This window comes from Ornithorhynchus anatinus, chromosome 2 (assembly GCF_004115215.2).
Source record: "Ornithorhynchus anatinus isolate Pmale09 chromosome 2, mOrnAna1.pri.v4, whole genome shotgun sequence".
In the NCBI taxonomy this organism is placed as follows: Eukaryota; Metazoa; Chordata; class Mammalia; order Monotremata; family Ornithorhynchidae; genus Ornithorhynchus; species Ornithorhynchus anatinus.
Genome location: NC_041729.1, coordinates 16,910,945 through 16,927,787, shown reverse-complemented (window position 1 = coordinate 16,927,787; position 16,843 = coordinate 16,910,945). Strand labels below are relative to the sequence as shown.

Sequence of the window (16,843 nt, the reverse complement as noted above, 5' to 3'; positions counted from 1 at the left end):
GAAGTACCATGGCCTAAGGGAAAAGAGCACAGAGGCCTGGGAGTCAGAGGATCTGGATTCCAATTCTGGCTCCATGACATCTGCTGTGTGACCTTGGACAAGTCACTAAGGTTCTCTGGGACTCAATTCCTTCATCCGCAAAATGTGAATTAAATATCTGCTCTCTCTTCTATTGAGGTTGTGAACCCCATGTGGGTCTTGACTATCTTGTATCTAACTCAGTGCTAAGTACAGTGCTTGGCACATAGTAAGCATTTAACAAATATTATTACTACTTAATTTGTAAGCCCATCAAAACTTGAGAAGGAAGCGCATCATCCTTTATTTTTCCGGGCAAAAACAGAGCTTTAAAATTACTTTCATAGTGAACAAACATGACAAAAGCAGCAAAAATCTACCAAAACAATATAAAGAATCAAGAAAAATCCTTACCAGTTTCACAGCTTTGTTATACATTTTAACGTAGCTCTGCGAAAGAAGAACTTCCTCAATTTTGAAGGTCACCCCAGTAAAGCTCAACTGCCTGGCAATGTACATTCCTCTTAGCTTCATATCCATAGCAACAATTTCCATGGCACCGACACCCCTGAATGAAATAAAAAATACAAAGTAGTCCAATACCTCACTGACAATTGAATAATTTAAATGAAGCAGTTTAACAATAACTTTTAAGTGTCAGAGAGAGCAAATGAAATCTGGAGGCCATTACCTTCGTTCTACTGCTTGAATAAAGTCACTGAACTCCCTAAATGGGGTTCCTTCACCCCATATTCCAAGTCGATTCATATATGCCATGTTCCGAGGTTCAGAAGCCCCTGAAAAAAGCATCACGCATGGTGTGACTAATGGAAAAAAATAACAGTGTCGTTATTTTAGAAAACAAATTAATACCAACCTGTGGCACTGGCATAAACAACTCTAGCTTTTGGCAGCTTATTCTGAAGTTCTAAAACTGCTAAGCCGGTCTTGGTAGGTTTTGAAGAACCAACAGGACATAAGTTTTTAGCTTTGTGACACTCATCAAACACAATCTAAAATGAAGTAGTTATGGAAAAAGACCTGTTCCAGCTACGGAGGGCTTTTAAAGAAGCTGCACCATACCCAGAGATAACTGCACTGGGCCAGCAAATCATCCCTGCAAATCCTCAAACTATCTCAGTCATCCAAATATATGACGCCCCTCTAACTTCGAAGTCTACAGCATAATTCAGTTTCTGATCATCTCATCCTCTGTGTGTGTGGTATCACGGCTGAGTGCCAGAATCGGGGGAGGCAGGTCAAGGCAACGCCAATGCTCGCCAATCAGTCAATGGTATTTACTGAGCGTTTACTACATGCAGAGTGCATTGCTTGGAAGAGGACACTACAATGGAATTAGCAGGCATAGTCCCTGCCCATAACGAGCTTACAATCTTCTCTCCTCCTACTCTCTGGTGCTGCCAACAGCTCGCTATTTTCATGGGTTACAATCGACCCAAGATTTGATGCAAGAACTAAAAAATCCCTCCCATTATTCCTAAGATGTTTAGGAGGCATAATTATCTCTGAAAGCAGCTGATTTAACAGTTTCACATGCAATCAGTTCTCCCACAACACTCCTGTTATCTTCTTGACAAATCCGATGTTAATATTCCTTAATTTCCTAACCATGTTCTATCAAAAATGTAGAGTGAAAACATGCATTACAGAAGAACTGAAAATGCTTTGAACATCTATACATTGAATTATTAAAAACAAACATATGGCAACTTCTCAGGATTTGATAAAACAGTGAGTACTGGTAATAATTCAGTTATCTGCACAAGTCAAGAGGTCATTTACTATATCATCCAGCCTTCAATTTTCTCTCTAATCCCCTCAGACTTTCAGCGAAGGAGAGTCCACATCTTGACTTGAGAATTCTATTTTTAAGAAGTTTCTCACCATCAATAAATGAATTTAAGCCCCTTAGCGCCTGGGAAAACCTAAAAACTGTTGAAAAGGATACCACTCCATCAAAGTCGTCACTGCACCAGTGAAGAAGCTGCTTTAATCTTGTTTTGTATTTACCACCAGATTGACTTTCACCAATAAGAGAGGAGTAGGTGGCAAAAATCACACCTTTCTTCACACTCCCATTATGCTTGGAAGAAATTTTTCCATATTTAAACTAGAAGAAAAAAATGTATTTTAGCAACTTGTCAAAATTATGACGTCATTTCCATTTGCACCCATTTGTCCCATGCAAGAAGCCGCCAATGGATGCCACGATGGCATCATTCAATTGTCTTTGTTAAGCGCTTAAGTACCTGGGCGAGTTCAAAAGCAGTAAAAGATATTCCCTGCCCTCAAAGAGTTCACAATCCAAGAGGGGGGTAGAGAGGAAAGAGAGATGAAGTTACTTAATAGGAGAGAGGCTGGGAAGATGGATAAGTGAATAAAGTGCTTAAATAATAGAATATGGGAGTCAATATGCACACACATGCTCAAAGTAGCTGCAAGTACATTGGTATTGAGCTGGTAGTTGGGAGGATATAACCGGGAACAAGATAATTAACTGGGGAATGCCTCAGTGGAAATGGGGAACTTCCAAGGGCTCTGGAGATGAGGAGGCCTGGACTTTGGCAGACTTGAAGGAGAAGGGAGCTCCAGTCAGGAGGCAGTTGGGTAGCGATGTGGGGGAAGTAGGGCAGGAGGAGGGAACTGGAGGTGGGAGAAGTGACAGCAAGGAGCACAATATTCAATTTGTGGAGTAGTGGTGAAGAGAGATTAGGAAAACTGATGGAAGCTAGTCACTGGTGAAGCCAGTGGTTAGGGGTGTTTTTTTTTTTGCTTGATGCAGTGGGAAGTAGGTAGCCACTGAAAACCTGAGGAAGGGAGAAATGTGAGCAGACCAACATTTTTTTAGGAAGATGATCTGGGCTGCAAAACAACTGATGAGAACAGAGGTTGGAGGCAGGAAGTTCAGTGAGGTGGCTGTTTGGGTGTAAAGGAATGGTGGATCTGAGAAATAAAGTAAAGAAAAACAAGCAGGATTTAATGACAGAATGAATATGTGGGTTTAATGATACTCCAGTGAGGAGGAGCGTGGCCTAGTCGTCAGAGGACTTGGGTTTTAATCCTGGGTCTGTCACTTTTCTGCTGTATGACCCTGGGCAAGTCAAATACTTCTCTGTGCCTGTTTCCTCATAAGGAAAATGAGGATTAAATACCTGCTCTCCCTACTTAATTGTGAGCTCCACAGAAAGGGACTCAGTCCATGCGACATATACAATACCCACCCCAGATGTTACTACAGTGTTTGGCACATCGTAAGCATTTAAATACCACAATTATTATTATTGTGATGCTTTTAGCAAAGATGTGGAGTGATGAGTGGTTTCGGAGGGATACTGAGTTCAGTTTGACATGTTTATAAAGCGCCAGGGAGATAGCAGTATGAAGAGGTTCTGGAGGCCAGAGCAAAATGTAATCCTAGAGCCAGAGAGGAAATTACCACTCTTCAAAAAAGTGGTTTTACTATACCAAATTGTACATATTCAGTTATAGTCTCATTCATGTCCTGGCATGCTAATGTTTCCTGGGGAATTCCTTGGCGGGTTAGTAACCCATATATTTTGTGTTGGCAATTAGGGTTCCTCCCAATCAGGTCGGTTCCCAATTGCTTAGTCTCCAAAACGAAGGCCCTTCAACACAATCCTGATTTAAACTAAGACTTGCAATTAAATAGCTTCAAAAATTTAGACATATATATTTTTGCCATTCTCCTGATTGTGAAAATATTTTTCCCTGGGCTTATTGACCCAATTTTTACTCATACATTTTTCATCAGTCATACTCAAAAGTGATTTATGAAAAATGGACAAGGGCAGAGCATTGAACAGCTGATGGGGTCATAACAGATATTCTGCTCCACCATACAGATGACACCCGTTATCTTCCCAATGTCTTCCTGGAGGAAGGGGAACACTCCCACTCTCAGAGGCATAGCTCATCCTGAATGGCACGGAGCTAGTATAAATGGCCTAAAACACTGTCAAAGGTGTAATGTGCAAGAGATGGTCTTTCAGTGCCACTCAGAGGCAACCTCACCTTTAGCAACAGACGGGGCCCCATCAACATATTCTAAAAACACACAATCAGTGGTATTTACTGAGTGCTTACTGTATGTATGCCACTTGGGAAAGTACAATAGAGTGGGCAGACACAATTCCTGCCCTCAAGGAGTTTATAATCTAAATGGAGAGGCACACAAAAATAAATTACAGATAGGGGAAGCAGTAGAATAAAAGGATAATGCACATAAGTGCTGGTGGGGTGGGGATGTGGTGAGTATCAAAATCCTTAAGGGTGATGTGGGGTGGGGTAAGTAGAAAATCAAAGTCCTTAAGGGGTACAGACCCATGAGCATAGGCGACACAGGAAGACAAGAAACCAGGGGTTATGGGTTCACGTCCCATCTCGCATAGATGCTCTTTTCCCTCTAACTGTAAACTAGTTGAGGCCAGGGAATGTGTCTGTTAAACTGTACTCTCCCAAATGCTTAGTACAGTGCTCTGCACACAGTAAGTGCCCAATAAATACGACTGACTGAGGAAATGAGATTACAAGGGGAAAGTCTCTTGAGGGAAACATGATTTCAGTAAGACTTTTAAGATGGGGAGAGTGTTATCTGTCAGATATGAACAAGATGGAAGTTCCAGGCTAGGAGAAGGATGAGCAAGGGGGTGGAGGTGAGATAAGGCAGTGGAGGAGCACAGTGAACTGGGTTGTAATAATAATAATCATAATAATGGCATTTATTAAGCACTTACTACGTGCCAGGCACTATACTAAGCACTGGAGTGGATATGAGCAAATCTAATTGGGCAAAGTCCCAGTCCCACGTGGGGCTCACAGTCTCAATCCCCATTTTACAGATGAGTTAATAGGCACAGAGAAGTGACTTGCCCAAGGTCACTCACCAAACAAGTGGTGGAGCCAGGATTAGAACCCACGATCTCCTGACTCCCCGCCCTGTGCTCTAATAAGCCATGATGCATCTCATGGGGCGATGAGGTAGGAGGGGAGAGCTGAATGAGATGTAGATGGTTAGGGGGTATCTCTCTGATGTGGAGATGGACCGGCAAACTGGAAGTTTCTGAGGCATGGGGAGAAATGAACTGAACACTTTTTTTTTTTAGAAAAAATGATCTGGGCAGCAGAGTGAAGTATGAACTGGAGTGAGGAGATATTGAACGCATGGAGGTCAGCGAGGTGGTTGATCAGAATATAGACACTTGGACCACACTGGTAGCAGTTTGGATGGAGAGAAAGGGATGGATCCTAGGGATAATGTCATGAAGAGCCAACACTTAGTGACACTAGAATTTGGTGATAGACTGAATGAGTGAGATGACAGAGAGAGAGGAGTCGAGAATAAGGACAAGGTTACAGGCCTGTGAGGCAAGTAGGATGGTGATTTTTTAATCAAAAGATATTTGCCCCAGCATAAACAAAAAAATTCATGAAACTAAAAAGCCATGTCCACCTACTCCTAAAATTAGTGAAAACATAAATAAAAAGCTTTTGACAAGCAGCACAGTTTTTGGAGTACAACTGTTTGAAAATTTTAATTAAACATGACTTGGGTAGTAGAACATTAATGCCTCCATCATACCCAGCCAAAAGTTTCCATACCTTGTTTAATGAATGGACCAGTATGTTTTTTGCCCCAATATCCCTCAAATCTCTTTCCGCATCATACTTCAAATCATTTGACACACTAAACCTGCCAGGGGGGCAGAAAAGAGAAGACCAAAAATTAAACAGAGGCAATGCGAATACCAGGAGTCTAAAAAAATTTAAATAAATTAACCCAAGCAGTACTTGGATGTCTAGTGTGAGAGCACTGCTTTTGTAACCACTTCTCCCCTGTGCCTCAGCACACCCTTTAAAAGTTGGGAGCCCGGGACAAGGACAGCAGCTATAGTACCCCACAACGCCCAGGAAGATAACAGGACTCCAAACTTTCCCACCTGAAATTTCTTAAGGAGGGGGGATACTCCCTAGAGCCAGACATAAAGACATTGAGCCCGTGCCTTAAAAATGGAAGAGAGGAAGGATCTTGTATTATTACTTACCACAATGCTCTTTTTCTGCCCAATAGGTAGTTTTCGTAAATTATTCCAGCTATAGTCCTCCCTTTTCCCACACCTGCCCCATCACCTATCAAAAAGCCAGCTCTGTCTCCATTAGGTAGAAATGTCTCATGTTGCTGAAACAGAAAATATATTGGAAATGAATCACTATAGTACTTCCTACTTAGAATGACCTCTCTGTTGTTCAGAAAAACAACATAATCTTCATATACTGTATGTCTCCTCTTAAGCCTTAGAGCAAAACAAGGGCACTACACTGTATAAAAATCAACCTCTCATTTAAAAGTATACTATTTAGAAAAAAGGCACTACATCTATAAGCATATTGCTACATTCCATACCTGGGCTGCATATGTAATCGCTTCAAGCTGCAATGCCGACAACCAGCCGTTATCAATGCTTTCTTCAGAGATTGATGTTTGGTACCAAACATCAGGAGGAGTAACACTAGATAGGGAGCTGGTTTCTACCACTGCATCTGGATGACGCAAACCGATTTTTACTAGGTGAAAGAAAAAATCTACCATTAGTGATTTTAAGCACAACCCGAACTGGCTTTACAGCGTGACCATATACCTTTCTCCAAAGTGGAGACAACTCATTATCTAGTTCGTGAGATTGGGAATTTCTGGTAGGGATCACTGTGGGGCATAAAAGTAGTAACAGAGCGCACTATTAAAATTTTTGCATCTTGCGACCGCCCTTACAAGGACCACCACCATCTTTAACTGGAACAAAAATTACGCTCAGAGAAGCAATATGAAAGTTCATGGTGAGAACAATCTAACCTTGAAAGGAATTTAAAAAAGAATTCTAGCTTCAAGGAATTTGCCGGCAACAGCCTTGCAGGCTAAAATGTAATTTTTGAGATGTTACACGGTTTACAGTGCTATGGCCAGATCTAAAGCAATCTTGAGTACACTTTGGAAAAACAAAGTTACAAAATCAAATGCTTTTCCTTTAGCACATTATGTTCATTTCAAAAACAGATCAGTGTTTATAAAATTTCATGGACCTCAAACTAGTTAGCAAATAATTCCATGCAGAATAATCTTTTCACATCAATGTATGGTACCCTAGTGACAGAAGCCTGGTTAGACTTTGACCAAAACTATTCAAAGAAGTACAAAAATCTTAAGCAGGTACCTTAGCTCTCAATTTTGAAATTCAATACAATTGCTACTGAGAAAGAATTTCTAGTAGAAGAAAAAAAATTAAAAATCACGGAAAAATATTTAATACAGGAAAGGAAGAAGATATTCAGTTTCCTTAGGGGTAGTTTTCAAAACTAAGCAGCAACAAGGCCTAGTGGAAAGTGGGAGTCAGGGGGAATGGGGCCAATTCTGGTTCCATCGCTTGCCTCCTGGTTGGGTTTGGGTAAGACACAACTTCTCTGGGTCTCAGTTTCCTTCTGCAAAATGGGGATAAAATTCCCATTATCCATCTCCTTTAGGCAGGAGATCCATATGGGACTGGGACTGTATCCAGTCTATCTTATATCTTACCCCAGCGCTTAGTACAGTATTTGATAAATACCATCAATAATTATTCCTACTAAAAAATGGATAATGGAATACACCCAGCATACATGGTTCTTACAAAATCATGGGGTGTTATACCAAAACAGGCTTGCACTATTGGGAAATACTCTCCCTAACTTTCACCAATTCTCCAGTCCTGGATCAGAAGATTGGTCCCTGTAACATACTAAGTAGTGTTTTAATGTTCTCAATTTAACATATTTAGAAAAAAAAGCCAGAACAAAACTATTGAGATAAAAATGTTTTCAACTCCATTTTTCACTGTTAAAGATAAGTCTCAGGGGAAGGTTCCTGAGAATTAATGAGAATGAAACTGATTGGAGATATCTAGCACATTATTTTTCCATAAAGTGAATATACTGTCATGATCCGAAGCTCACAAGAATTGACCAGGTTACTCAACTACCACAACATTTCCCAATACTATATGTAATTTTAGAAACATCAGAAGAAAGCTTCTTTAATTTTATATCAAACCAGAAAGTCATACATTTTATTGGCATATATTCTGCATATGTCTCAGCATGGCCCATTTCTTCTTCATCTTCCTCTTCTGGCTCATCTTCCTCTTTAACTACGGGCACTTTCTAAAATATACAACATAGTTACATTAATCAAATACTGCATTGCTCAACTTGCAATCCACAGAAGGCAAGCCAGAAGAATCTGGTTCCAGGGTCTTGTCATGCCCACACCACACCAAGCAACCTTAAAGACGCATTTCAAGATTGGAAGATTTGGAGCAGTCAATCTCTGCTACCAAACATCAACAAATGAGTTTTCCATTTGCAATACTGTTATGTATCAATTCTTGCAGATTTATTGGTTTTTATTCAATGGTCCCTCAATACAGGACAAAAACAGGCAATTCTGAATTTACATCTCCCTAACAAAAAACTCCACTTTAAATCCAAATTCTGATTTTCCATGGGCAACAGTACATTGCAATTCCACAATAAGATTATCAACATTGTTTAAGGTGGGATTGGTCAGATGGTGGGAACACCACAAGCAAAAACAATGTGGTCCAACTCAAGCAAGCAAAGTAGAGCTGAAGCACCACATAAAAGTCTCAAACAATGTTATTTTGCCAGTATGTACAAATAGCACAATACACTTTAGTGTCTTTTCCCCTACCATGTCTGTCCAAGGGGGAAGGAGGCTCGTTAAAGATGTGAATTTTACCAGGAACCATTGATATTTAATTAGGGAGTTTGGAAAACACCCCTCATTAATGCAGAAGCAAGCACTGAGAAACAAAACTAATTTTACACAGTTTGACACTGTTGTTCACAACTGTACGCGTCAGTTAGTTTTCTCTTTAAAATTCATGCTTTGCTGTGTATAAAGTTAACTGCTTCACTGATACTGCCCAATTGCCTTCGAGGAGAAAGACAGCGGCCAGACAGATATGTCTTAAAACATGAACTTCAGTTCATAAGCCAAAGATGCTTAAAAAATTATGGTTTCCTGAAGTTTGCTTTAGAATTAAAAACCTCCCCCTCAAAAGCACATCGATGTTCAAAGGAAACATTGGGGTGGTTTTTTTTGAAAACCTACCATGGTAGGTGAAAAGCTTCTCATTTTGATATCATTTATCCAAATTCTTGCCACTTCTTTATTAGAGGCTTCTTTCTTCACAGCACCATTGCTTACATCAGCTAAAAAAATAATTATAGCAACAAAAATTAAGGTTAAGTTTTATACTAAAAACTGAAGAAAATAATAAACCAAAACTCATGATATAGCACTCTAAAGTCACCAATGTCCAGCATACATTGTGAAAATTGAAATAGTTTCTGTCTAATTTTTCTGAAGGGAAGTTGTAAGTGTTACCAAGTGCCACAAGTGATGAAATGTGTGCTGGAATTAGAGAGTTCTAGATATACATCACAAAATCTACAAGGTGGGATTGATAGGAGACCAAGAAGCCCAGTGCTACCACCAGGACAGATCCTCTCTTACCCGATCTGGTGACACTCATTACCTTTGGAGACAAAACAATTATTTCTGAAAGGAAAGAAAATATCAAATTTGGGAGCACCTCTTCTCCGTCCCAAACCATTTTAAAGTATTTAAATAATTTCATTTATTCAGTTATAAGGATTAAAATTAGGAGGCTTTGAGACCTGTTTAGTTTTAAGATTCAGAAAACTTAAGTTACGAAATTTGTTCATTACCAAAGAGGCCTGAATTGAAGTTCTCCACCATGTTCTCCTGCATGGATGAATCAGCAACTTCCTCTCTACTATCTCAGTGTTGGTGCCTGTGCCCAGTGTTCACCAGGGCCTATGGACATCATCGCACCATGCCTCTTTCCTTTAGCCCATATTTCCTTCCTCTACTTCCTTGTGCACCGGCGAGCATGTTCAGAAACAGTTCTCAAGTATTGGGAATAATAATACAAACTGTAGTATTTGTGAAGCGCTTACTACGTGCCAGGCACTGAGGGAGATACAAGCCAATTAGGTTGGACCCTGTCTCTGTCCCACATGGGGCTCCCACTCTTAATCCCCTTTTTACAGATGAGGGAACTAAAGTACAGAGAAGTTAAGTGACTTGCCTAAGGTCAAACAGCAGACAAATGACAGAGGCAGGATAAGAAACCCCCCCCTCCCCCCAGCACATATGTATATCTGTAATTTTTCTTTTCTATTCATTTATTTATATTAATGACGGTTTCCCCCTCTAGACTGTGAGCTTGTTGTGGGCAAAAATGTGTTTGTTTTTATATTGTACTCTGCCAAGACCTTAGTACAGTGCTTTGCATACAGTAAACACTAAATAAATATGACTGAATGAACTAACCCAGGTCCTTCTGACTCCCAGACCTATGCTCTACCCTCTAGGCCATGCTGCTTCTTGTCAATATGTGGCTACTGGGGTATCGTCTCAAAACTGAGCCTAATTTGGAGTAGTAACAGGTTCAAATTGAGTGATGTTTGGGAAAGGTCAGCTTGTGTTAGAGAGCTTGCTAGGATCAAGCAAAAGTGTCTGCAGAGCGCAGTAAGTACCTGGGAGAATACAATTAAAAAAGCGACTCTGCTCTTGCCTTCAATGACCTTAGTGTCACAGGGGGACTGATATATAAAAGCATTATGGTTGTTGACTGCAATACTATAGAAGGATAGATTAATTTATACTTATTTAACTAATTCAGGATATGCTGGATACATGCTAAGATCGACTCTTGGGTGGACAAAACCTGGGATGGTGGGAAATGCTCAAATGACTTGCCCGAGGTCACAAATCAGGCACGTGGAGGAGCCGGGATTAGAACCCAGGTTCTCTGGCTCCCAGGCCCCTGCTTCCTCCACTGGGCCATTCTGCTTCTCTAAGCACATAGAACAGGGCTTAACAAATGCCATTAAAGAAGAAAAGAAGGAATTGGAGTTTCCTGGGGGAATGGAGAGAATGTGCAGAACCACATTTTAGGAAAAGGATCTGAACAGCAGAATGAAGTTTGAGTTGAGGAGTGGAGAGGCTTGAGGCAGGGAGGAGGTTGAGATACATTAGTTTAACTAGAATACGATAAATGACCGGACCAGGGTAGTAAGTATTTGGAGAGGATGGGATGGACGAAAAATGGTAAAATTTAGGAAAAAAGACTGAATATAGCAATTGAAAGGAGTTACGTGGGGGAGGGAAGTTGGTGGGGCTGTCCATTACGATGGAAGGTGGAAGTGTGGAAGATTAAGAGCTCAGTGCTAGACCTAGTCTTTCCTATGAATCGACGGTTTACTGTGGTAGGAGTAAAGTTTGTGAAGGGTGATATAGCTTAGAGCTTTGCCCATAAAGGGCTACCCATAATGGAAAGGTCTAAGCCAAAGCGTCAAAGTTGATTCACCTGGGCAGCAGCGGCACAGGAAAGAGTCAAAGGTGGATGATCAAGTGATCAAAGAGTCCGATCAAAGACAATAGCAGAGACTCAAGTTTTTACTGCATGGAAGGCAATGGTAAGCCACTTCCGTATCCTTACCAAGAAAACTCTATGGATACACAGACTGGAATGACTTTACGACACAAGATGGGACGTTCTGAAGAGGATGCATCCACGGAGTGGCTATGGGTCAGAAGTTACTCGACTGAACTTGAAGAAGAAGCTAGACTTAGCCTGAGGTGCTGACAGAACATTCACGTGGAGATGTCTTGGAGGCAGGAGGAAATGCAAGATTGACAAGGAGGTGAGAAGTTGAGGCTACTGAGGTAGATTTGTGGGGGTTTTTTGGGGGAGGGGTGGCGGAGTAAGGGAGGAAAGGGGGTCACTTGTATAGTGATGGTAGCTGAAGTCATGGGAGAAAATAAGCTCCCTACATGAAGTTGAAGGCAGAGGAACCAGAAAAGAACTCTGTGGGACTCCTACAATCACAGGGTGAAAGGCAAAAGAGGCAGTGAAAGATAAGAGCAGCCAGAGAAGTAAAAGAATGCCGAGGGAGAACCATGTCAGTAAAACAAAGGATGGAAAGCATTTCTAGGAGAAAAGAGGGATCAAGACTGTCTAAGGTGGCCAAGAAGTCAGTAAGGATTAGGAGACAGTTACATTTAGTAAAGGGGCCATTAAACACAAAAACAACATAGGCTATCAAGGAACGGGGTGTCCCACTTGCATTTTGTCCTGGTGGGCCAAAAGAGTAGTCCTCATTCCCCTCACCTTTATCACACCTCCTTATGGTAGAAAAGACTCCTGCACTGGCATCATGGATATGTGATTTTTGTGTGCATGTGTATATGTGAAGCCCTGGATGGTTTGGATATTCACTTGCCTGGGAGGTAAGGGTTGTTTGTTGCTGGTGCTGCATTTTGCCAGTCTCAGGCCATCCAAAAGATCCTGCTGAAACTTGGCAAGGGAACCGTAGGGAATCAATAAACTATATTTTCTGATGCCTTACTGTGTGCAGACCACTGTACTAAGCACCAAGAAAAGAACAGTTCCTGGGAAGCAATGGGACTGACCCATATCCTCTTTGCACTAGAGTCCTGGTTAAAGCCAAGCAACTGCCTGGTCTTGATCAAAGTGAGGAAGGACTCCTACTCTTTATTTTCCTTCTGACCCCAAGTGAGTGAAGAAACTGGCCAGACCTGGCTCCACATGGGCACCACCAAATCCCTTAATTAAGCCAGAGAAGTGGGGGTTAAAATGATCTGTTTTGAAGTTTTCCCAGTGAAGATCTTAGGTTGCCCATAAAAGCGTGGCTTAGTGGAAGAAGCCCAGGCTTGGGAGTCAGAGGTCGTGAGTTCTAACCCCGCCTCTGCCTCTTGTCAGCTGTGTGACTTTGGGCAAGTCACTTAACTTCTCTGTGCCTCAGTCCCCTCATCTGGAAAATGGGGATGAAGCCTGTGAGCCCCACGTGGGACAACCTGATGACCTTGCATCTACCCCAGTGCTTAGAACAGTGCTTGGCACACAGTAGACGCTTAGCAAATACTATTATTATTATATTATATTATTATTCTGAAAGGCAAAAAACAAGGCAGCAAATGGGACTGAGGAGCAGTCAGAGGTATCAAAAATCAAACAAAACAACTCAAGTAAATATGGGTACAGCAGAGATTGAGAAGTCAATGAGGCTAGAAGAGTGGAGTACATTGGACTGGGCTAAGAGAAGATCATTAGAGATCTTGGTGAGGGTAGACTCAGTGGAGTGAAACGACTAAGAAGATTGTTGGCAGAGAAACTCTCTCCTTGACCAGGTCACCAGGAAGTAGCTGATTTACAGAATGAATACGGGTTTGCCTTCCTGCCTGGCTTTTGTGTTTCTGACTAGACGCAGACTTCTCCAAATCGGCTTAAGAAAGTCTCACCTTCTGGCAAGAAGTTTGAATTCAAGTTCTAATTCACTGGTTGCCAAGTCAGGACAAAGACAGTGAAGGTCACAGACATGAGAAACAAAGTTTACAGTCCTTAGAATTTAGCAAAACAAGCACAACTGAATTATGGTTCTAAGCCTAAACTTAGCAACATATGCAAAAACTTTAGTCATCTGAGGAACATTTGTAGTCACTGATCTGAGGGAGGAAAAAAAAAATCTCAACGCTACCTGCAATTCTACAGCTCCTGAGAAGCAGAGGAAGTATGTTGAGCTGGTACTGCAGGAGAGGCAGCATGGTCCAGTGGAAAGACCATGGGTCTTGAAATCAGATGACTGGGGTTCTATTCCTAGTTCTATCACTTGCCTGCTTTGTGACACTGGCTTAAATATATAACCTCTCTGGGCCTTGGTTTCCTCACCTGTAAATGCTGTTCCAACTCCCCCTTTGACTGTGAGCCACATGTGGGACAGGAACTGCGTCTGACCTAAATATGCTGTATCTACCCCATGCTTAGTATAGTGATTTGCAGAGAGTGAGCACTTAAATACCACAATTATTATGGTGACTTTGACAGCCTGAATTTATGACCAAAAACAATTGAGTCCTCACTTATTATGACTCTGTAAGCAACCCTAGTAACTCAGTTCTTGGATAAAGCTGACACAGAGCCTCTTCCCAAAATTATGGGTACACAATGCAAAAATATTCACAAAATGAAAGATATTTAACAGGCATTAAATATAATATAAATATACATTTATTTTGGGGGGAGGGGGAGAAGGGGAAATGTCAAGTTAAATTATCACAATATTTTCCTGATTTCCAAGGAAGGCAAAAGGAAAAATCAACCTTGGATTAAACAGGTAGTGCAAAGAAATTAATAGCCATAATTTCTGTGGATTAACTGGAATAATTTTAGTAACTGGCAGTACTTCTTGAATAACTATGGTTCATTCATTATTTCCATAGGCGTGAAGCCATAGCCTGAGCAGAACCTGTGCTCCCAGAAGGGCTAAACACCATAGAGATTACAGGTATTTTTTAGCCAAGGCTCACTACTGGTATCTTTTCGACCGTGAGCCGGCTGTTGGTCAGGGATTGTCTCTATCGGTTGCAAAGTGAACATTCCAAGTGCTTAGTACAGTGATCTGTACACAGTAAGCGCTCAATAAATATGACTGAATGAATGCTTGGGCAGTGTCCCTGACGTGAAGAACTTACAAGGCAGAGCATTCGAGCAGCAATGTGGCCAAAATCAGGAGGATGGAAACGGGGTGGGGAAGGGGGAGAAAAATCACTAAACTCTGCTTCAGAAGTCATTTTTCAGTTATTTACATTTTTGGTTTTTCTTGTTCATTTGAGTCAGAGGTTAGACCAGGAAATTGCGAGTATACTGCATTTTGCTCCTTGAAGAAAAGTAAGCCTAGGCTGACAAATACATTGCCCCCCCTCCGGAATACTAAGATGCCAAAGTAACAGTTACAGTAATATGATCAAAATAACACATTAGGTTAAAACCCATCCTGTTGGAAGACAGAAAAGTTTTGAGAAGTTGTGTGGCCTACTGGAGAGAACAAAGGCCTGGGAGTCAGAAGGACCTGGGTTCTAACCCCGTCTCTGCCATTTGTCTGCAGTGTGACCTTGGGCAAATCACTTAAATTCTCCATGCCTCAGTTATCTCACCTGTAAAATGGGGATTAAGAATGTGAGCTCCATGTGGGACACAGACTGTGCCCGACCTGATTAGCTTGTATCTACCTCAGCGCAAAAGCACCAGAAGTCTCTCAAATTTGATGACACATTTATTCAAGGAAAAATTATATTGAAAGGAAACAAAAATACTTACTAGCTGCTGTTGCAACTGGCTGGGCAATATTGGCAGGTGGCTTCAATTTCATAAGTTCATTAAGACTGTTGTTTTTGAGCAGATCTTTCAGTTGGACCTGGTCTTTAGAAGGTGTAGTGGTCATGGCATTCCGCACTGCTGGTGCTGCGACAGTTGGTCTTGTGGTTGTGCTAGTCTGAATGATCTTTGCGACAGTGATAGTCTGCCTGGTAGTTGTGACGGGTGTGGTTTTTGTCATTACTATGGTAGATCCTAAAGTTGGAAGCTGATTTATTTGATTCAGCACAAATGTTGTGGTCGACGGTGGCTGCTGCTGGAAAAAGAGAAAAGATACAGTAAAACAATTTTGTCTTGGACACAATCAAGACCCTCAAACCAAGCTCCCTCAGCATGTGTTTTCATCTCACATTTTGGAAAAGACTCAGCTGGGGCATTGGGGAACACTCTTCTGGCAACATGAGCCTATCTGGATAAAATGTAATGCAATACGATCAGAATGTGAGTTATGAGAAAGGGAGTTCATCATGAATGTAACTCCGAGTTTCTGGATAATTGCCTAATTAAGGAATCTTGTAACAAGTCACAGAAAGCTACTAATAAATCTAAAGGAAATTACTGTGCTTCTGGCCCTGAAAGCTAATTTTTATTCTTTCTTGGCTCTTGCCTCTATGAGGAGCTATAAAATACAAAACTTAGCCACTGCATCACTCGCTCATTTATTTTTTTATTTTTCATGGAATCTGTTAAGATTTGTTAAGTGCTTACTATGTGTCAAACACTGCTCCATGCGCTGTGGCAGATACAAGTTAATTAGGTTGGACAGAGTCCCTCTCCAGGATGGGTTCACAAGCTAAGTAGGAGGGAAAACAGGAGAACTGAGGCACAGAGAAGTTAAGTGACTTGCCCAAGGTCAAACAGCAAGCAGTTGGCAGAGCTAGGATTAGAACCCAGGTCCTCCGACTCCCAGGCACATGCTCTTTCCACTAGGCTATGCTGCTTCTGCCCAAACATTAAATTGGCTATTGTACACAACAGTTAGGTATTTGACATTTGAGCACTCTTTTTGCCTAGAGTGTAAATACTAATTTTTAAAAATCAAGATTATTGTATATCTTTAGCATTCAGAATGCAAGGGGAAAATAATGTGAATCAGAAAAAAATATTAAGACTTCAATGCAGTTAAAGAAGATCCATCTCAGATGCAGGGGAAGCAGCCAAATGGCAACCTTTTAAAAACACTAATGCTATTTTTATCAAGTTTTTTTTTCCCCAGTAAAACTTTATATTCCCATTACCTTCTCCTTGACAACAAAAGAACAGGCAGATTCATAAACGCCTGTCATTGTTAGATGCAATTCTATTCTGTAATGCTTCATCGCTTCTCAACTTTTACTCCACCATCTTGGCCCAGTAAACTTTTCCCAGGTTTCCTACACCTAAAACAGAACTACTGGCTGTCTAGTAGATCCTAAAAAGTCTGGAAGGCAGTTTCATTCTTATAAAGTCCACCTTAATTTAAATTAATG

General features: G+C 41.2%; 1 protein-coding gene across 6 annotated transcripts in view; it reads right to left on the bottom strand.

The window, feature by feature from the left end:
• SBNO1 (strawberry notch homolog 1) overlaps positions 1-16,843 on the bottom strand; it is a 59,736-nt gene that overhangs the window by 25,304 nt on the left and 17,589 nt on the right. For 2 of the 6 annotated variants that reach the window (XM_029058502.2, XM_029058506.2), the window contains 11 exons: positions 15,318-15,630; positions 9,626-9,670; positions 9,221-9,321; positions 8,151-8,247; positions 6,461-6,621; positions 6,102-6,235; positions 5,659-5,749; positions 1,988-2,149; positions 896-1,031; positions 710-815; positions 433-586 (listed from right to left, as the gene is read on the bottom strand). In XM_029058502.2, coding sequence (XP_028914335.1) covers positions 433-586; positions 710-815; positions 896-1,031; positions 1,988-2,149; positions 5,659-5,749; positions 6,102-6,235; positions 6,461-6,621; positions 8,151-8,247; positions 9,221-9,321; positions 9,626-9,670; positions 15,318-15,630 — 1,500 coding nt within the window. The remainder of the gene's footprint in view (positions 1-432; positions 587-709; positions 816-895; positions 1,032-1,987; positions 2,150-5,658; positions 5,750-6,101; positions 6,236-6,460; positions 6,622-8,150; positions 8,248-9,220; positions 9,322-9,625; positions 9,671-15,317; positions 15,631-16,843) is intronic. The other 4 variants (XM_029058503.2, XM_029058507.2, XM_029058504.2 and 1 more) reach the window with 3 other exon arrangements.